A 23,227-nucleotide genomic window follows, 5' to 3' on the forward strand; every position below is an offset into this window, starting at 1 on the left:
AAAATTTTAAAAAAAATCTTCTAGTGTGTACGTACACCTTAAATCTCCCTAAAATGCAACTATAGTAGACTCCCGATTATCCGCGGAGCAGATTATCCGCGCCTGCCGCACTAAGTTTTTTTGTTTGCTTCCAAGCAAAGAGAAAATGCTTCCAAAGCAAGAAGCAAACACAAATGACTGATTTCTTCAAAAAGGTGTAGTTTTACAGTTATGCTTTTGTAATTACATAATACATTACAGTATTGAAACAGTACATATGTATTATACATACATAGGGTTATCCGCGGAGCAGATTATCCGCGCCTGCCGCACTAAGTTTTTTTGTTTGCTTCCAAGCAAAGAGAAAATGCTTTCAAAGCAAGAAGCAAACACAAATGACTGATTTCTTCAAAAAGGTGCAGTTTTACAGTTATGCTTTTGTAATTACATAATACATTACAGTATTAAAACAGTACATATGTATTAATTTTTCTGTGTATCCTTGACGCCTCTCGTAAGTACAAAGCACTTTTCTGTTTTCATTAACAAAATGCATTTTAGGTTAGTTTTGAGTGATATACTAAAATATTAAGCGTTAGTTAAACATTTCCTGCTGTTTATTTTACGTTTTATTGTGCATAAAACGATTTTTCAAAGTTGGAATGACTGTTTTCTCTTTTGCTATACCCGTTTTTAGCTTTTTTCGGATTATCCGCGATTTTTGTTATCCGCGGCGGCCGCGCCACCCAATTCCGCGGATAATCGGGAGTGTACTGTAGTTCCAAATAAATAAAGAACTCAAAGATAAAGCATGAATACAAAATAGTCATTAATTTGGCAGCTATAGAGAGCAAATTTCATATAAAAAGAGAGGTTTAGCTTTTAATTCAAGTTATTAAAGACCAAGAAATCATTAAATACTAATTATTAAAAAAATAAATATTATTTACACAATTATAAGTAAGAAATAATAAGGAAATCTATGCTAGGGCTAGAATATAAAATTGTCGTTACTTTGAAAACTTTATCGAGCAGAATTTACATTCAAAGACAGTTTGAATTTCCAATCCTTAATATTAATGACCGAGGAGCTTACTGCCACCAGCCGAAAACTTTTGAAATGTATGTACTTATTCCGACTGGAAACGATCGCATGAAAAATAAAAACATTTTGAAATTCCACCGCGTTTGCCACATATTTGAAATGATTCTAATACTCTAACGTGTTTCTGCATACCAATGAGGATTCCACGAAGCACTCAAAACATTCGCTCGGTAAGATTCTTGTGGAAGGAAACGACACAAACGTGTTTTCCTCGCTATTTCGGATACAAAAAAAAGTGTCTCACGGTACGATCATTGCCCACTGCAGGGATTCGAGGAACAATATCCGAGAAGCGGATAAAATTTTATTGAGGGAAACAAATTCAGAGACTTTATGTTTATGTTTAAAGTTTATTTACTGGTGGAATTATTGATGCTTGTTTACAGATGGAAAAATTTCACAACTTTCTTCATTTTTTTTGAATGATTCGAATATAGCAATTTTAATTCCTTGGAGTGGTGCTGGACTTGTTGAATCTGTCAATATTTCCCAATGAAGAAAAATAACTTTCAAAAGTTAGCCTTTCAATTGACGTAAAAAAATTATAAAGCATAATAATATTAAGTACAGGAAAAATAATTACACCAGTAAGTACCGTCTCGTTATCTCAAAATCTTTAACAAATAGCTTTACCAAAATAATCCTCGTTTAATTTCAAAATGGGGCATTAATATGTCAATTAAGTATTCACCAAAATTCCTCTGTAATCTCATTTCTTAGTGGGGGCATTGGAGCGGGTGGCACTTTGGAGGGGCGGCCACGATAAATAATAATAATCTTATAATTTGAGTTAAACATTTGTACGAGTTTTTCCACATTCCAACAATTCGGACTAATTACAATGGTCACAGATTTTTTTTATTATTATTTAATATGTGATGGAACAGGGGAATTCCTTTTCTTTAAGTTCCCTTTCTTCAAGTGAATCTTGATCGTTTTTGCGATCGTTTTGCAAGGCATTCTGAGTGTTTGATATTATCAGATTAGTTGTGAATAAAATTTTACTTAACGTGGTCGCAGAGAAAACAATCTCAATGCTAAAGAGGCAACTTTTTAGGACCAACGCATTTAATCGAAAAGATCCTGTACTTTGTAAATTTCTAGTAAAATCTAAAATTAGTAGCAAAATTTCAATCATAAGTCACAAAAAAATTATTAAAATTTTAGGAAATAAAGTTTGTGATGCTACAGATATTGATAATAGAATAAACGGCTTTATTTTTACAAAAAATAGACGAATAAAATTTCAGTTAAAGACTGAAGTATTATTTTTAATTCTATTATTTTTTCTATAAAAATATGTATCGTAATAGTATCATTTTAGTTCTAGTTGCCTTAAGTCTTGTATTCTATTCGCTCTTATTCGTTATGTGTTCGTTATTTTTGCAAGTGTAAATATAAGTTATATAAGTTCATGCTCAGACTCTCTCTATACTTAAAAATAACTTTTTTATGACAAAATCTATGGTACTGTAAAATTATTTACATAGCATAGCACCACTTCATCGCCCTGCAAAAATGCTCTTAAAGTCATCTAAGCAATGTCACGAGCATAAATTGGAAAACAAATCTCAACTCCAAAATTATTTATAACAAAATCTTACGTAGATAAAGTTCAGCCTTTGCAAGGTTTTTTTTAACACATATTCAATCAAAATGTGCTTTTTTTTGTCCGGTTGCTTAACAGTTTATCGAAATAATATATTCAATAGTGATGGAAAACATTGAATTTATAGATTGATATCAGCAAAGTAATTTTCAAGTTTTAATAATTTCTAAGAATAAAAAATGACAAGTAGCTTAATTCGGGGTTTTTTCGCCCTTTCCTTTCTTTCATTATATTTATTTTTTAAATTCTGAATGTTAATTAAATTTTTTCAATCTTTTATGTAGAAAAACATATCTGGTAAAATTTAGCAGTAATAATTGATTGGCAATTGAGATAAAAATTATACACAGTATTTCGTCGCTTTTATAAGACAAGAGTTATAATTCTATAAACAGAAGGTAAATATAATTCAATGGAAACTACATATATTATAATTAGTTATATTTAAATTAACGGAGGAGGATGTTATAAACAACAGAGAAACGTTAAAAAGGAAACGTAAAAGAGAGATAATGCTACCCATTAATTACTTCAAGTTACATTCCATTATGTTTATTATGCCTTTTATATAGTTCTTCAAATGTATATAGATAGAAGCAGCAAATAAAGTATGAAATTTTATTGTAATGCATAGATTAAAATCTGTTTATAAAATTTAATTGAAAAAAAAAGAAATATGCATTGTTTTTGGCTTGAGTAATTAATATCTGCATTTAATTGAATACGGAGCTATATTGCATGCCATCATTTTTAAATGAATAATTACAAGTATTTACATGTAATTTCTTTGAAATATATATATATATATATTATAAAGCATATTTTCTGCATAGAAACAAGTGTTTTTTTAATCAACGTACGCACAAAACTATAATTTAACAGATGTTTCAAATACATTTCAATTCTTTTGAATTTATTAATTAGCGAAGGATGCACTTTTAATAGCATCATAAAAAACTTTTATAATGTTCGAAATTAACTTTTCGTAATTTAATTTACTTTATTCAAAAGATCCCTGCTTTTTTCTTTAAATTTACTGATACTTCTAAATAATAATACAAAAAAAAATCTTTCTGTAATATTTTCGTTAATTTTATGAATTTTTGCATCCGGGTAAAACCTTTTTCACTCTTACAAAATTATTAAATTAAAAGTTTTATTCTTTTTTTTTCCAGGAACCTACAAAGTATGTGGCAAGTTATTTACCATAAATTTCCTGAGGTTTCTCTCAGAAAACGTGCGTTTCCAAGGTAACAGGAAAAATAAAGATAGATAAGAGTTGCCAAGACAAGAAAAGGTTCTTCACTAAATCTTTAAGACATCTCTCCACCGAAAAACAAAGAAAGTTAAAAACTAAACAAGACAAAAGACTAATATTAAGGATAAAATAGTGTCCGAAAAAATTTGTTCCGAAGGCTACATCATCATTTTTCCACACATCTTAAGATAAAAAAAAGCGAAAAAAAAATGGAGGTAACATTCTGTTTGCTTAGAAAATAAAGTTTACGAAAAAAATTCCTGAAATGGGTTCTTCTAAAGCTTGTTTCTGTACTACTAAGGGCTGTTTGAATGTGTTCTTGAAATTTTCCACTGCATCAGATTTCGCTTATTCTATTGAATTTGTTTTAGAAAAAAAGAAATAGAAGCCATCATTGCAAAAGATAAAAACTGTAGAACTGAAACAGTAAAATGACGTTGTTAAAGAAATGATTGAATAAAAACAGAATGTTTGAAGACGAAAACTTTGAAAATACTTAAGTGATTGTTATAAAACTTCAGAGCTTATTTTTTAGTTTAAATTCCCAGGTTTCCTTTAAATAAAACTCTGAAATCAAAACTAAACAATATGTTTTTACACATAATATAGAAAGGACGACTAGAATTACATTTGCTTCTTGAAAGATATAACAACGGCTCTCTTTTAAATCATTTCATGACAATGGAAAATAAAACTCCTTAACAATAATAATCCAACTTAGCTAATATTGAAATATTGTAACATTCTGGATGTTTAATTTTTTGCGGAATACGATACATTTACATTTCTATTGGGCGGCCATAAAGTTATGTTACACCTAACAGACGTAATCAAAATGAGCAGCATTTGACTGCAGGTGGTTGGATTTATAAAGTATTCCTGAGCTTCATCTATGATATAGCCCATAAATGATATACAGAATACATTAAATCAAAAGCAAAATATCTCTATGATTTAATGCTGTATTTGCGGAGCAATGCTAAAGTAAGTAAATGTATTCTTATGATATTGTAGCTTTCCTGTGGCATAAGAACTTTTAAGAATTGCCAACTTTTAAGAAATGTTACGCGACATACTTTTTTACATGCTTTATTCACGTTCACACTTGCTCACTTTTATTCAGCAATGTTGCGCAAAATGCAACATAAAGTTGGCCGGTATTATCTTTTGTCATAAAAATGATACTGCATAAATCGCTTCTTGGGACCCTAAATGGACAATGGTACTGTATTTGACCTGTACCATGATAGTCATTATGAATTCCCAAGTTGAATGATACTAGGCAACAAGTTTTTTACTTATATTACTCCGACAATGTTCAGCAAAACATTGTATAAAAGTTGGTTTTATTCTTTATTATCAGTGTTTATGAGCAGGTTTTATTCTTTATGATGAGAATGGCACTGCATATATTGACCCTTTTATTGATCATAAATGCAACTATTGTACTGTACATTACTGCTACAGTACGATTACATTACATTACCTTGTGTAATAACGGTTTTAATGAGCTATTGTTGTTGAATGTTCTGGGTGATAACTTTTTTCCCATGTTACTCCAGTAAAATATCGAATAAAGAAAGTTGGATATCATTCTCTGTTATAAGAATGACAGTGCACATATCGATCCTTAAGATTACCAATGGATTACACCACAGTTGAAGCTAAGAAATATATGATACATAATAAATTCAAATTCCTACAGAGAGAAACATTTCTTTTGCTTCTCTTAACATAGAAACTGGGTACTTTGTGACCAAAGCAGCCCTATCACATTTTTTAAGAAGCAAAAGCAACAATGTTACAACGTGTAAGAACATTTTTTTGTAAAAATAATCCAGAAAAATAGGGGTTATTTACCTTCGCTTTTCCTTTCTCACACGGCTTGCTGCATACGGATTCAGGTATTGATAATCCGTTTGGAATGTGCTTCGGGTTCCAGCGAAAGGATTGGAATATGTCCAGCTCGCCGCTATCCCAAGAACCGACGTGTTTGTAATCATACGAGTTATTTTCAGGTATGAATTGAAAGTTCATGATGTCATATCTAAAGGGAAAAAATACCATAGGACTTTAAAAAAACTAGAAGGAATAGAATTACACATAACAGAAAGTGATTACAACGAGCAGAAGTATTAGTTCTCGAAATTTTATCTTTCAAAATTTGATCTCGAAACAATATATTTCGTTCTGTGTTTAAATTAGTTGTAAAATAAGAGGAATCCGATCAAACTGTACAGAACAAGAACCCTCGCTCTTTTGGCATAAAACGTTGCCCAAGGAATCATATTTCTACGAAACATAGTTTTAGAGTCAATAAGAAAAAGAAATAATACGACACCACATCTGCTGTAAGAAGAATAACCATTATTATAGGAGTAGCACTATAACTATGTAATGTAATATAAGGAGATAAACATGATATAAACACATAAAATAACATTTATGAAAGTAGGCGATCGAAATGACCACCGCTCATGTGAGCATACAGTTGACTGCAGACTGTCCAATAATTTAGCGCCTGGAAAAAAGAGAGCAACATGCAAACAAGTCTCTTGATGATGCCATGTCCGCGTTACCACGGAAAGGGAGTGTAGTAGCTTCTGAGGGTAAAGACCCCTGAACACCCAAGGGCAGAAGTCTGACTTATAGCTCATATGAAGACGAAACTCACACATTCGCTTGCACCACCCTTTTTTACAAGGGGGGGGGCACATTCACACACCTCACAGATAGAACACAGACGAAGAACAACTATGCCCGAACCAGGATTCGAACCCGGGACGCCTAGATCACGGGGAAGATGCGCAACCCCTATGCAAGGATGCTGGCAACAAGACTCTTAGTTATTCGATTGGTTGAGGTTCAATCCCTTAGATGCTCATATAGGAAGAGATCCACATAACAATGAAAAATATATTCAATTGTAAAGCGAGTCAAGTATATCCTTTTCCTTTTCATAACACATCATCCCTCATGCTCTCATGTTCATCCTCGGTTTCTAAAACATTTCCGCGTTTTTGCGCATGCGCAAGGTATGCTTATTTAGTCAAAATAAGCCTGAGAGGGATATATTCCTTCTACATATACTTTTGATGTGTATTTGTATACTTCGTAAATACTATGGATATTTAAACATTTATTTAATATGCATACATTCAATGTATTTGAATAAATTAACAGCTATTTTTCACATTTTTCTCTCTAAAATATTACATTTTATAGCTTTTACTCATGATTAGGAGTAAAATCTTTTTTAAAAGTATGAATACTCATTTCTTCCATGACAAATAGTATTTCAAATGAATTTTTCTTCGAATATACTTGCTCCCAAGAAAGCATATTTTTCTGCATTTTAAAAACAGTAAAATGAAAAAAAAAAGAAAAGAAAATTTAATATTATTCTTTTAAAAAATATATAGTGCTTTTCAGCTGACTATTTCGAGGATACAAATGCATAATACAAGTACACTGAGTATTTTCTGACTAAAAAGATTATTTGAAAAAAACTCAAAAGTTTGGAGCTCATTTTATAAATGGTTTGTCGATATTACTTAAAAAAGAAGAAAAAAACTTTAAATTTCACTTCTTTGTAAACCTTTCGTTCCACATCTAACATTGCGAAGATAACTTTCCAAGTAAAAAAGAAAAATATATTGGAGTTCTTTCATATATTTTTTTCCTTTACTTGCACTTTTTAAATATAAATGGAAACTTTTCCTACAACTACTATTTATAGAAACATAATGCAAATGGAAAAGAATATTTTGAATTTAAATTTATATTTCTGAGTAGAAATATATTGAGAAATGTAAATATACATATTCAAACTATATACTTCATATTTAAATTTGCAAAAACCTATTTCTTAGTAAAAATAAATATTTTTGTTCATATTATATATATATATATATATATATATATATATATATATATATATATATATATATATATATATATATATATATATATATATATATATATATATATATATATATATATATATATACACACAAAGCGTAATATAAATTCGTGCAAATATCAAAAATTCATGATTAAAGAAGTAATGGTTTGAAAAATTTTGTTTTGCATGAAGGATTGGGTTTTTTTACATGTATCAAAAATGATACTAAAAGTAACGGAATGGCAACGTCACACTTATTACAAGATCGAGCGATGGTGGTTAAACATTTCTTTAAGAATTATTCACAACTATTGCATTGCAAACATTTTGCACAAAGAAAGGATTAAAGGCTCAAAAAATCAACCAGTGTCATTGAATGGGATACTGAATTTAGCACGATTTTTTGAGGAAGCGTGATGTTAAGAGAACCATCCTTGAACGCGTTCTCTTTTGTATTGTAAAAAGTGTCATGGAAGAATTTGCAATCGTGGCATTAATGAGCAGCAGTAGTGCTCATGAAATTGGGAAAATAACAGAATTCCAGAAGTGTTTATTTGCAGATATTGTAAAAAATGGGCATTGCACAGAATCTTGGATCTGGATCCACACAAGGTAGAAGCACTTCATCATCTATTATGGGCCAATACTAAGGAAAGTCTAAACACTACTACTTGGGCATTGAGACAATTGGAACGTAACCCACAATGGTTGCCAAGCATCATGTGGATAAATGAAGTCCATTTTCCACTGCATGGTGACGTCAGTATGTAAAATACACCTATCTGATGTCATTCTTCTCATACGTCTATTTGTTTAATTCTCATTGCATTTTTTATTTTGGCTCCTTCCCTTTTAGTAAAGTGTTATACTGTATCCAGGTGAAAAAAGCTGTACAATCATTGCAGTACAATATGCTAAGTTATTGCATGACTATATTGTGCTGGCAATGCAGAAAAAGCACTCATTATTTGTCCTCACATCCATGCCGGATGTTAGCTCCGAACTACTTTGCACGTGAAGTTAAAGCATTCCTGCTTCGCTATTCTTATATTACACACATGCACAGAAACACGCACAGGAGTGGCTTTGCGATTGTATAATTATGAATTACACCATATTCTACAATTAAATATTTTCTAATCATTCGAATTGAAGCTTTACATTTGTCCTTTGAATTGAATGGACACTTATTTTCTCATGCTAAGTCTAACAATCAATTAAATCGAAACGCCTATTTTGAAAATTCTCTTCTAAAAGTATATAAATTCAGAATACTTTCTACTTTCCTATTGTGGATATACCGATATTTGATAAATGCTCTATTAAAGAACTTTTCAAACGAATCTTAAAAACAGTTATTTATCCTTAATCATGAAGAAAAGTGAAGAGGGAATGTTCTGTCCGAAACTTTCTTGTATATAGTCTAATTATGATTCTATTATACTCTCTGCCACCCTCGGCAGCATAAAATTATGGACCTTGGGAAGACTGCAAATGCTTTACATGGCATTGATGAACAGTAGTTAAGAAATATAGATCTTTGACATGAATCTAACTTTTTCACAGAATGTATCATGCGAATGTGTATTCTGAACGCCGTTAACTGTTGACCGAATGCAGTCAAAATTTGAAACAGAACTACATTTGCAGTCACAAAATAACAATTTGAATTTCATTTATTTAGGGTACTCCGTTTATGATTTTTAAAGCATGCGAATGTTCAGACGTATTAACAGTCGATTCTTTGACAGACTGAGTTCTAAATTTGTTACGGATCCTTATTTTAGATGTTAAATCTACGCACCAAATTTTATCTACAAGCTCCATGCGTTTTGATGTTATAGAATTAATTTGTAATCGAACACCCAGGCAGACACACTTCAGGTGAACGATTTCCTTTAAAATTTGATAAAATTTATAAATTTGGTTGTTAGTCCATGTACCAAATTTCATCTGCATAATTCAAAACGTTTTTGACTTATGGTGTCCTTAAATAGACAAACATAATGTCAAATATTAAGCGTTTTTTGTTTGTTTGTTTGTTTAATCCAGGGAGATCTGAAATATGCAGATTCGTCAAAATCTTGAATTCTAATTCTTTGACTATTATAATATTTTCTCTATACTTCATACACGAAAAAGCAAAAAATTAAAAAAAAATAATAATAATAAATAAATAAATAAAAAAATGTGATTTCCAGCTAACCACTTTTTTCTTCCTCGGGAAAATCATTTATTTCATTATATTATTATACAGTATTTGAAGATACTATATAAAGATATTCTATAAATTTTTAAGCCTCATCAATAATTGTCGCCCACACGTGATGACATCAATTTATAAGCTGTCACAATCACATGATAAACTATTTCATCAGTGCCATTAATGTGTATTAAGCTGCCCTACACTACACTAAGATATAACGCCAATTTTACAACTATTCGACTATATTCGTAATGAATTTAAAGTTAAAATGGCAAGTATACAAATTACTGATTCGATCAATTCATTTTAAGACATCATTAATTGATTGAATCAACAGCATCTTCATATTACGTTGAAGAACGGATAATCCCTAAATATTAATAAACGTATGTCTTTTAATTATTTTCTCCAAATTCTGTTAAAGCGATTATCCTTTGCTTTTATTTTATTTAGGTTAAATATTAATGAGTCGGAATTCGCTGAGGTAATATCATTTGCCACTTGAAAAATCAATCATTTTACAAGCGATTCACTTATTCATTAGGTTCAAAATATATAGTAGATAATTTGGAAAAATTTTCAATAGACATTTCAAATTTTCTTTAACATATATTTTTGTTTAATTTTCTTACATATATGGTTCGGAGTGACAAAGGTATTCTCCAAATTCTTACAAAGAATACTCAATCTTATAATATCAAAAATGTCTTCGATTAAATACAAACACAATCGCCTTTTCTACTACAGAAAAATATGACTTGCTGTCATCACATCCTACGCTATCACGAAAAGTTCATCAAAATTCATTTTTAATAAACCAACTTGATATCTTGTCAAGATATTCCCAAATTTTCACAAAGAATATTCAATATTATGATATCAAAAATGTCTTCGATCAAATACAAACCCAATCACTTTTGCTACTACCGAAAAATATGATTTGCTGTCATCATATCCTATGTTAATCACGAAATGTTCATCAAAATTTATTTTTAATAAAGCAACTTGATATCTTATCAAGATATATTCATTCAGTCGCTCCTTCATTACATTGAGAAAACAAAGTCACACGTATTCATAATGAAAGTGACGAATATATCATTTATCCTCCATATATAAATATATGAAATGTTCGAGACCAGGCGAAAAGACGAATTCCCAAAAGCTCCGCGTAACCTAAGTATCCCATGTGACGGCCAGTAACCAACACTCTAGGAGGCTTCAATTAGGTATTTGAACTGGAGGCACGTCGGCTTTAATTATATCGCCTGAATGATATACGATAGGTGAATCTATTTTTAGAAAGATCGTCGGCATATTGATTAATCTAGTTGGAATGCAGGCAGAATTAATTATTCAATCATGTGGTAGAACTAGATAGATATTTCTTGATTTCGAATGAAGTTGAATTAAACATTATTAGTGATATCAGAACAGTTTATCCATTATCCACCAAAATCATATAGAATGCACCTTTTCTCATATGTAATGCCCTTTTTCTCTATATAATGCATTTTCTTTTTCACTTTTGAATAGAAAGTATAGAGGGAGTATTATAATCGACAAATAAATTTGAACCTTTCGAATCTCGATTTCAGCCAATCTTCGATTTTTTCGAATCTCCACATTTCAGCTCTCCCTGAGGCATTATGTCTGTTTGTATGGATAAGCGGTAGCTGAAAAATGTTTTGAGCTAGATGGTTGAAATTTGGTATGTCGAATTACGACCAGATTTGTAGATTCCTATCAAATTTTAAATGAAAACCATCACAGAAAGTCTGTATGTCTGAATGTTTGATTAGAAGCGAACCCCATGACTATAAAACGCTCAAATCTCGGTGGATAAAATTTAGATACAGGTTTAAGCATTTAAAATATAGGTACTTATCAAATACTGAATCATATCCTTCTAACGGTTGGAAATGGTCTGTAATTTCGCATGCGTGTAAACCCAATGACTTAAATCAAGGAAATCGGTATGTTGTTTTGTGACTATAACTTTGGTTTCTTTTCCAAATTTGGTGTCAATCCGACGATAAAAGCCTTCAAAATACATATTTTCTGAATATATTCAGTAAAAATACTAGATTCATGAAAAATATCTGTATTTCACTAATGCAAAGCAAGGGAATCGCGACCTCACCCATGTTCCACAATTCTGTATGGAAAAATGGGATAAGCCCTTTTTTGGAGAGTTAAAGAAAAAGATTTGGGGAGACACAGGTTTATTGTACTCTCGCGTTTATGAAATCCATAAGAAAAAGTATTTTAATCGTCAAAAAATACGATATTGAGATTTTCACGAATTTTCACATTTCAGCCCCACCTAGGTTGGAAAAACATATTTTTGGAATTATGTTTTCAATGAATAGGAAAACATTTATCCGTCTGTCAGTCCATTAATAAGATTATTCATAAACACTTTTAGGAAGAAGAATGAAATTTGAAATGTAATCTTGATACCAATTTTCTAGATGTCTGTCAAGTACATCATCCAGTTGCAGAGAATCTGGTTGTTGTTGTTGCCCTGAGATAAGGCATGACATGTAGATCACTTGTAAAAGTGAACACAATAATTGCAAAATGTAAAAAAAAAAACTAGTTAGATAATACTCGACGCACATATTTAGCATTTGAGAGGCACATCACAAAGAGTTGATCATCTGTCGGTCTTTGGTCTTTATACTAGCATGCATAGAAACGCTATGATTTTAAATCGCAAAGACTTAGAAATGTAATATGTGAAGTTCATGTTTCAATATGTAAAGTTATGTAAAGTTTAAAGATTATATTGCAATTTGTAAAGTTATGTAAAGTTTAAAGATTGTGTTGCAATTTGTAAAGTTTAATTTGGCTGTATTAATGTCTGATTTTAAAGCAACATTAACCTATTTTGGGATGGACTACGTAATTTTAATCGTGCTCGGGGAAAAGAACGTCACCAGAAATGACCCCACTCTCTCGAAATTTCCAAATCACACCAATGAATTTTAAAATGAGTCACTTATTATAGTGCAGCGTGCATTTCGGTATAAATTCAACGAAAAGCTGCTTCATCATAAACAGGTTTATTGTTTGCATCAGAAATTTGCAAAACATTATTATATATATATATGCAAAGTAAAATATACTGAGTGTTTTTTTTTTCTTCCAGATGAAAATGCTAAATATATTCGAACTGATTTCGAATATAGCCATAGGATATTCACATGCAGAGGAAACAGAGAGTAATTTCGCAACCAACTAATGGCATACGCTTAAAATTTATGTCAGCTCTCCTCAATTTAGTTTAGTTTATTTATATTAAAGACCCATTTCATAGCAAGACTGGGGCTATTTCGGGACGGACCTTGTAATTTTGAACCGTGGTCAGATGACGAGGATGAGACCTGAGCTGATGCCTCCCTATCCAAACTTCCACGCCACACCATAGGGCGAACGAGGAATTAAGTGCACCAGACCCACTTACATGATGGTTTTTTAAGTAGAATCGGATATCGAATCTGAAATTCTCCGGTTCCGAAGCTTAAATCTCACCACCAGACTACAGCGGCCCAGATCTACTCAACATCGAATTGTTATAGCAGTGAATTCAGTGATTAGTTATCATTTACTTCATGCATGGGTAAATCGTCAATCGATGGGAACATATTGGTACCCTTAACATGTTATCGCATATTTTTACTTTGACGATCCTACTCAGAAACAAATTTTTTTTCCAGTTCTCTACGATTACCAAATGGCATTCAGCATGAGTTGTATGTTTGTAACTGAAAAAAAAATCGCATTTTTTCACAATTTTTCTACGAAAATCTCGACGGCTTTATCCGTCATTTGCTCATCACGACATTTTTTTTTCTCTTCCGAGAGCAAATGATGGCTACTTCCATCATATATCGCCCAAAATCTGTCCGCTATCCCCGTCATTTGCGGCAACGTGTTAAAGAAAATAAATATCTTTTCTACAGTTTAGTTTAGTTATATTATATTAAATTATATTAAAGCAACATTAGGGATATTTTGAGACGGAACTCGTCATTTTGAACAGCGGTGGACGAGGACGACGCCTGAGCAGGCACTTCCCTCTCCACACCATACCAGGGAGAGGTTGTGGGGACCATTTGTTTTTCTAAAATTGTAAGATGTTTTTATTCATATGAAACAGTAGTCGCCTCAATCAATAAGCTGGCTCACAGGGAATATTGGTTTTCATATAAATCATACAAACATAACATCATATCAATGATTTTGTCAAACTGTCAGGTATTAATGCCATTTGGGTTTAGTTATCTCAATTAAGTTCTCTTTAATATATATAAAACCTTTGTAATGAAGAGAATCCCATAACATCATAGTGATTTTGAAAATGTAAATTTGGGTAAATATAATTTTTATTATAATTTCACTTTTTTATTTGTCTGATATTAATCACTATTTATATGTCTTATATCTTTTATTTGTCTTATATTCTTCTACAGCTTTTAAGAAAGTAAGAAAATTACGATTAAATATTTAAAGGAACAACGTAAACTCTTTGAAATTCATGGTAAAAATACAATATATTTTTGAAACTTACGAAAAAAAATTAAATTAAAAAAATAAACGAAATTTAAAGATTCTCAAAATTCAGAAAAATTCGCACAAATATTAAATTAATACCATTGAAAGCATGGTTTTTTTTTAAATTTTAAGATGAAGTTAAAATTATTTTTGTGCAGTAATATTTATAGAAATAATGGTAAAGAAACGTCAGTATATGGCTTAATTTTCAAATAATTAAAATTCTAATCAAAATTTCAAAAATACCGCTCCGCCGTACATATTTTGATTATCCAAAACATAAAATTGCTCTTGGTAGCTTTAAATCAAATGGTCCGGATTGTTGAGCGCTTTTACCATCTGGGAATTGTTCACTCTCTAAAAGTTTCGAAATTAATATGGAACCAGAATTAGAATTAATAACTTTTAAATGAATAACCGATCTCTTCAAAGAAAAAAATTGATTGCAAAACACTAATTCTTTCAAAGATCAAACATTTTTGTCCATTATTATGATATATATCTAAAATAATTTCTTAGCAATTCTTTTAAGCAGAATCTTCGGCACATTTTTTAACTAAAATATTTTAAGCCGAGTCATTTAAACGCATTTTTATCATTAACTTAAAAAAACACGATAAGATCAAATAGCTAAAGAAGAAGTTGTTAATATTTCATATTAATCATTATTTTTTCCCTCCGAAAATTCTTCGCCAGCTTTTGAACTCATTTTTATGCAGCTGGATTTTATAGCGTCATAAAATTGGCGCCATACGGTGAAGTGAATGACATGAGACTTGAGAAAAGAGGGTTTTTTCCCTCCTAGGAGCCTATAAAAATCGCGTCTCATATTTAAGGAATATTTGAAATAAATAAACTATACTGATATAAAAATAATGGTATAGTTTCAACACCATATCGATATTGCTTTTTTTAATTCTAAATATAGTTTTAAAAGAAATAGATAAGGAAAGATTCATAGTTTTCCGACGCCTCCTTTTTTCCCTCCGCGTAATAAGTATAGATAGTATTATAAATCATTAAATTTCAACGCATAAAATCTGCAAGACTGAGAGCCTTCCTGAATTCGGAAAGATTATTTATTGGCGTTACGTTTATTTGCCGATGAAATTAAAAATCAAAAACGAAAAATAATATATTTCATTATATATTATTCATTTCATGTTATAATTATATTATTCATTATATATATGTAATGATATTTTAATTCTAATTTCAATTTAATTAATTTCCAAGATTTTATCTTAATTTAGCCGATAGTAACATCATTCCAAAAATATTCTCCTATTTCGTGATCCAATTTCAATTTCGGTTTAATTAATTCCTCTGTAAAAAATTACTGCGCAATCAATCTACGTCTCAAATGAAAGTGATCCCTTAGGTGCCCTTGAAAAGGTGTCAAAGGTCACCACATGTATTGAATTGGCGCATGGCCAGAAATCCTATATTATATAAGACTAGTGATCATTTGTTTCGGCCCTTTTCGCTTTTTTCTTATTTCTGCTTTTGTGCCGATCTGCGTCTGCTTGTAAATAAATTGCTTTCCCGAGATGGATATTAAAGAGAATTAAAAATACAGCATCTCGTCTATGTTTTCAAACCTGCACTCTGCTTCAACCAAAATAATGTTACAGATTATTTAGTCGACAGGATTCGAAATAATTTTACACACACACACACACACACACACACACATATATATATATATATATATATATATATATATATATATATATATATATATATATATATATATATTTTATATTATATGCCAAATGGCTGAAATTTGATACGATATTTATACCCCAACCAATGGCTGAGGGATCTGGGAAAAATTAATTCAAAGAAATATCCATCTGACTCTCCATCCGGGAACATATCAATATGGTAACTCAAAAACGGAAATAACTAGATACATATTCCCCATACATGAAAACGTAATAACTGAAAATCCCAAGCATCTAGTTATGATCAGGTACCCATTGAATCCAACTCAAGAACTTGATTCCTACAATCTACCTAGATGGATGTGTATTGCTCAAGTGGTTGCCCATGAATGCATTTAAAAGATGAATTCATGTCCCTCTATCCTCTTATACAAGTATTTGCATAATTTTCGTAGAGTAAAAATGCAACACACCATTTTTTTTTAATTTCGTATTTTTTGTTGTAGTTTACAAATAAAATTCGAAATTCAACATAATAAATAAGCAAAACATGATATTCATTTATATGGAAATAGATTTAAGAATAATTTAAAAAATCTTTCTAATTTCAAGTAATATTTACAGTAGTAAAAAAGTTTGCATAGCGTCAGAAGAATAAATGCAAATCATTTACCTTCCAGGAGGATCGCCATTTTCATCAAACTTCACCGTTTCATTTTCCCAAACAAAACTGACGTTCAGCAAGTACTGAAGAAACAATGAACCGTTGAGTGGTAACATCTCAGGACACAGGCCGGAGTTGTTGCACTTTGCTTTCTGCATGTCGTGCAAACCGTATGCCATCGTGTAGATGGCCTTCTTCACAAAAGACATCTTGGTGTCTTGCTTGTACCGTTCTCGAAGATCTTCATAGCCTACGGAAAAAAATTCATTAGTTAACAATAATATGGGTTCAAAATTCATCAGCTCATAACAGAATATGGGCATATTGTGAAGTATTTCCACGGATTCACCTTATGATCGTTGTATCGGTGGATATAATAGTCACTCAAACTACCGTATTATTATTATCTGTAAATTTACAAGAATCTTTTATTTCACAAAGCATAACATAGGAATCTTATCAATCTAATGTCAAGATATCATTTATACAAAGTCTAGAATGTATGAAACGAATTAGAAAAAAGTAAGAGCTAAAATAAAGTAAAAGTTTTGAATTTAACGTAAAAAAAATGCACACAGCAGTATGATATATGAAAGGCAATTAAGAAAAAAGTGTTTTAAAAGGAATTTCAATATGCTTTGATTTAATTCATGGACGAATTAGGAGTAAATATAAAATAAATGTTGTAATTTGTCACTTAAAAAATGGTAAAAAAAAAGTTATTTTATCTTCCTGAAAGTAAATATAAATTATCTAAAAAATACCTCTGATTTTTTTTAGTTACCATTTTGATTTAAGCTAATGTTGGATTGTAAAATATAACTAATTACGCTTCCTGCTTAGGTGCTTTCTTGATGTTTATAATATAAAGTTAGCAGACTTTCATTAGCTAAGACTGGCGCTTTATTTAAAGTGATTCTTATAGTTCAAATGGCAACTTAATATATTATATATTTAATTACTAGTGTATGAATTACGTCATTAAATTATGAATCCTATTACTAGTAAAGAGTATGACTATGAAAGTAAGAAAGAAGAGTAGTAACTAGTATGAATGCTATGATTAAAAACGCATTTGATGACATGAACTAATGATCCAAATTTGATAGATACTGCAATTTTTTTCGGTGGCCAGCTTATGAAGAAGCAAGCCAAAATGATTGGAATAACAATTATTAGATGCTGTACATACCTCATAACATAGTATACAATTTTTCTTTGCAGTTTCTACCGGAATTTTCAAGTACTTCATTTAGACCATTATTCCCTCTTGAATTAAATCATTCACTTTTGAAAATTCATTAAGACTTCATTTCAAAGAATCTCCCCATATTGAATCATAGTCAGATGACCAATACGATACTGAAGTCAGTATATGATCTTCAGACTTCAATAGATCAGCTGGATGTCGTTCGATCTCAACAGAGTGCATATGAATCATATCTACAGATTTGTAAGAATTGGATGTCCTGCAACCTTCGATATGTTAATCGTTATTTATGACATTTTATATCCAATGTAATTTATCTTATGGCATTTTATATCCAATGTAATTTGTCTTATGGCACTTTATATCTAATGTAATTTACCTTATGGCACTTTATATCCAATGTAATTTACCTTATGACACTTTATATCCAATGTAATTAACCTTATGACACTTTATATATGATGTAATTTATCTTATGGCACTTTATATCTAATGTAATTTATCTTATGGCATTTTTATCCAATGTAATTTATCTTATGGCATTTTATATCCAATGTAATTTGTCTTATGGCACTTTATATCTAATGTAATTTACCTTATGGCACTTTATATCCAATGTAATTTACCTTATGACACTTTATATCCAATGTAATTAACCTTATGGCACTTTATATCTAATGTAATTTACCTTATGGCACTTTATATCTAACGTAATTTATCTTATGGCACTTTATATCTAATGTAATTTATCTTATGGCATTTTTTATCCAATGTAATTTACCTTATGGCATTTTATATCCAATGTAATTTACTTTATCACACTTAATTTCTATTTGTGCATGCTTGAATTCAAAACTTCCGAATGATTAATAACAAACATCTGAATTTTATTGCTTTGATTTGTGATTTGAACACTAAAATACAAAAACATGAATTCATTTTATATATGCAAAGAAATAAAAGATTCTGCAATTGAAGATTCTTTTATAAAAAATGCGTTTATTCATAATACTATTGAAAGCTTTATTATTATTATTTTTCGCTTTAAATAATATCCCACTAAATAACTCTCCTTTTAGTTTGCAGTGAAAAAAGATGTTACTTTCGCAAATCCTTTTATATAAATACTTAGATGCCTATAAACAAATAACTAACAAATGAGAATTATAAATTCTATTGCTACTAAATGCAAACTTAAAAGCAATGGGATTGGAAACTTCTGTGTACAATTTCATAAAAGTAAAGAGATTTTTTTAATAAGATCTTTATCAACAAGCGATTATCTTAAAGCTTCTAAAACAAAACAAAAAAACTTAAGTAATTACGTTAAAAAAGGAGAACGGAGCAATATTCAGAAAAAAATATATCTAAAATAACTTTTTGATGCTTTAAGATTGAAGCATTAAGACGATGTAATAAGAGCGCTAAAGTATGCGACGTAAAAAGAAAAGAGAAAATTTTAATATTAAAAGCAATTTCTGTGCAAAATGTAACTCGGTGTAAAGTGAATTGCTAAGAACAAAGGCGTTAAAATTTTGAAAAAGATATCTTCAAAAGAGCCTGAGACCAAGGAATAAAGCAATTTAATCAATATTTGCTATCAGCAGAGGCTATTCATTCTATAGAAATCAAAGACGTTAGTAGAAAATATTAAATTCATCTTGAAACAAAAAAAATAGTTTCAAAAGCGTTGTAAATTTGTTTAAAAAAATGATATCGTTTTTGGAAAATAAATCATAAGAAATGCGTAATAGCATGTACATGACAATATTAAACTGTAAGTCATAATTGTTCACTTTTGGCATAATTTAAACCTGAATAACTGTTCACCGGCTTTCAATATTTTGTTGCTAGTTCGCGACTTTAGTCATAAAAACATAAACTTTCTAAAAAATATTTCAGTAAATATCTAACTATTTTTAATATATTAAGACGGAATGACTATACATTTATTAAGAAAACATAAAATAGGAAAAATGATCTATCATTTTTCCTATTTTATGAGCCGGAAGAAAGTCAAAAAGTTTCAAAGATTTTTTCTTAATTCAATTGCTAGTCACATCCAAAAAGAAAAGGCCGTTTAGTGAAAAATATATGTAAATAATGCCATTGAAATTGTTTATGTTAATATAAAATAATATTGTAATAATATAGTCAATAATAAAGTAAGCATTGTTTTTAGTTTAAAATACTAAAGTGAAAAACTGGTTCATTAAGTATGACTAATAGAATCGGATAACTGTACAAAATTTTTGATTTCGTTTTTTTCACGCAGATTTATTAACTCAATCAACATTTTAAAAATTCTTCGCTTCATTTTAAAAAATAATAATTGGAAGAATATGCCTATTCCTAACGGCTTAAAAAGTAGTTTCTTGGGTGCAAGATTTGTTTAGTTTTGTTGTATTCACGTTCCATTTTAACAAATTGCTAGGCATATTTTGGGACGGACCTCCAACATTTGAACCGCGGTCAGACGATCAGGACGACGCTTGAGCTGGCACTCCCTGAAGAAATTTCTATACGATACCAGCGAGAGGACCTTTGGCCCAGACGGATTTAACGTGCACCAGATAAGTTTACATTATCCTTCTTTGGTGAAATTCGGGACCAAAGGAGCCGAGACTGAGGTCTTACTATCAACCACAGATCTAAACAAAGAATAAGGTGAAAACCTTTAAAAATTAATATCTCTCTTATATTTCGGGCTACCAAAGAATAGCAAGGATTATTGGATTTAACAATATGTGGATAATAAAATGACAAATAATCTCAAAAGATCTAGTCTCACCCTGCAGAAGCATTCAGGATAAACACAATTACAATCTTTTCAGCACTGAGCTGAAAAATTTGTAAAATTTGAGAAATTATAGCTGAGTAATGGTCATAGCGAGCCACGGCTCACCTCCTTCAATTAGATATATCTCCAGTCAACAGAATTGAGGTAACTCGATCCCACAGCATTAATTTGCCCGCCAAGGAAGAGTGAACCACCCACCAAATGAAAAATTCTCATCGCCTTATATGGGGGCATCCCACTGGGAGATAAAGCTGAATAAGAAATGTCAGTTTATTTCATGAAAGCAGATTCAAAAAGAGTACAAATCTTTGTCATAAGTCCATGATATTTTATAAAATTAAATACCAATATAGCTCGAGCATATTAAAAGTGAAAGTATTAAAACGTAACATAATTTTAATAATTAAAATAATTATCAGATTTCTATAATGTGTATAAAAGTTATTAAATTTTACCATAAACAAAGTTAGTAAACAATTGAAAAATTTGACAATGGAATGAAGCACACTTCTCTAAATCTTTTTCATATTCATATCAAAAGTAAAAAAAAAAAAAAAAAAAAAAAAAAAAGATTTATTTTATTTTTCAAGTTTTCTTTTAGATTTCTCAAATGCACCATCCATCTAAATTTACTCCAGATATATTTCAGAATTTACATCAGGCGTTCATATAAGTTAAATTTACGGCTAAAAGATATATTTAGATCATCTAACTCGAGATGCATATTACCGAATCTTGCATTCCTATACCACAGAACACACTAAAACCTTCCATTAAAGCTATGTAACGAGAAACTTTTGTATCACCGTGACATAAAATAATATAACATTTTATTTTCCCCATTTTCTTGCCGAATGTACCATACATCATGATTTTATTGTCTCTCCAACAGGGAAGGAGGGATTACAAATTCTCACTTCACTTAGAATGAAAAACGAAAGACTCCCCCCCCCTAAAAAATGAAATAAAAAAGAACCAAAGAATTCTTAGCGAATTCTCTGCGGTACTTACCAGAACAGGTCTTATTGTATTTCCCGGATCCATTCGGCAGAGAGCAGTTGAATCTGTATTCCCAGAACTCCCTGAACCATGGATTCCTGGAGTTGTTATGAGGCTTGAGGGAGAAGTAATAGGGATCGAAGCTGTGGTCGTACGTGGAGTGAATCCTGATGGAAATTCCGCCAAGCGCTTCTTTTTCATATTCTTCCGTAACGTCGTTCCGGTCGGACCATCCATCGCTGAAACACAGAACAAAATCTTCTATCTATTGTCATCACTCTTAAAAGCCTACAGGGAGACGTTAAGCTCAAAGAAAACTTGGTAAAATTATATTTCACTTAAAAGTGGTAGCTCTCTCAAGGGATCCATTGAAGATTCGATTGTTTGTAGACATATGAAGCATTGTAAACTGAACATTTAAACTCATTAATACGGGGTTGGATAGTTAATGAAAAAATGTTTCAAAGGGTTAATCGTCTATGTCTAAAATGATAAATGAAATAAATATGTAAAAAATAAAATAAAAAATCAAGTCCTTATTTAGGTAAATTATAATGTTGAGTTAAATTTAAGACATTTCCAATCAAACTATTATAAAGATAAAAAAGGAATATTAGATGCCAACTTGTCAAAGAAAAATTCGAATGTAACAATTATGTGAGGGATAAATTATTAATAAAGAAAAATGTTCACATCTAAAAAATTACTTTAGATCTTTGATTAGATTATATAAATTGGTTCAGGTCTTGAAACAAAGCATTTTAGAAAGAAAAAACATCATCTGGCATTGAACAAATAATCTGTCTAATGTCATATTATATATATATATAAATATATAAACGTTTGAAATGCTTCTTTAGGATATCAATTGCGTAATGTACAATGAATCACTCAAATAAAGTCTATCCTGCAATTTGCAGAGAAAAATATTATTGATATATTGATGCATCGTTTCAGCGGTATGCTTCAAAATCGCGGACGAATTGTACGGAACAAAAATGAAACCAAATTTAAAAATAGAGAAAAGCAACTGAAAATAATTATAAATATCCTTCTCATTCGTACAAATTATGTAGCAACAGATATCTCAGTAAAGTTATTGCAGAAAAAGAATGTAAGAAAAAATAAATTAATTTTTGTTCATTTCCTTAGCGTTTGGGGTATAAAAAAATAGGACCGAAATTCATAATCCAGATATACACACAAATATACAATTGTGTTCACTATCACCTGCCGTCAGCATTAATGGAAGCCATGATAAAAAAA

The 23,227-nt window shown here is 30.4% G+C and overlaps 1 protein-coding gene across 1 annotated transcript in view; it reads right to left on the reverse strand.

Annotated features, from left to right (window-relative positions):
- The window catches only part of LOC129968730 (metabotropic glutamate receptor 1-like), a 459,728-nt gene that overhangs the window by 37,326 nt on the left and 399,175 nt on the right, over positions 1 to 23,227 (reverse strand). Inside the window, exons 6-8 of the mRNA XM_056082915.1 lie at positions 21,974 to 22,200; positions 16,962 to 17,202; positions 5,812 to 5,998 (exon numbers count right to left, since the gene is read on the reverse strand). Coding sequence (XP_055938890.1) covers positions 5,812 to 5,998; positions 16,962 to 17,202; positions 21,974 to 22,200 — 655 coding nt within the window. The remainder of the gene's footprint in view (positions 1 to 5,811; positions 5,999 to 16,961; positions 17,203 to 21,973; positions 22,201 to 23,227) is intronic.

Source organism: Argiope bruennichi, chromosome 5 (assembly GCF_947563725.1).
Source record: "Argiope bruennichi chromosome 5, qqArgBrue1.1, whole genome shotgun sequence".
Taxonomy (NCBI): domain Eukaryota; kingdom Metazoa; phylum Arthropoda; class Arachnida; order Araneae; family Araneidae; genus Argiope; species Argiope bruennichi.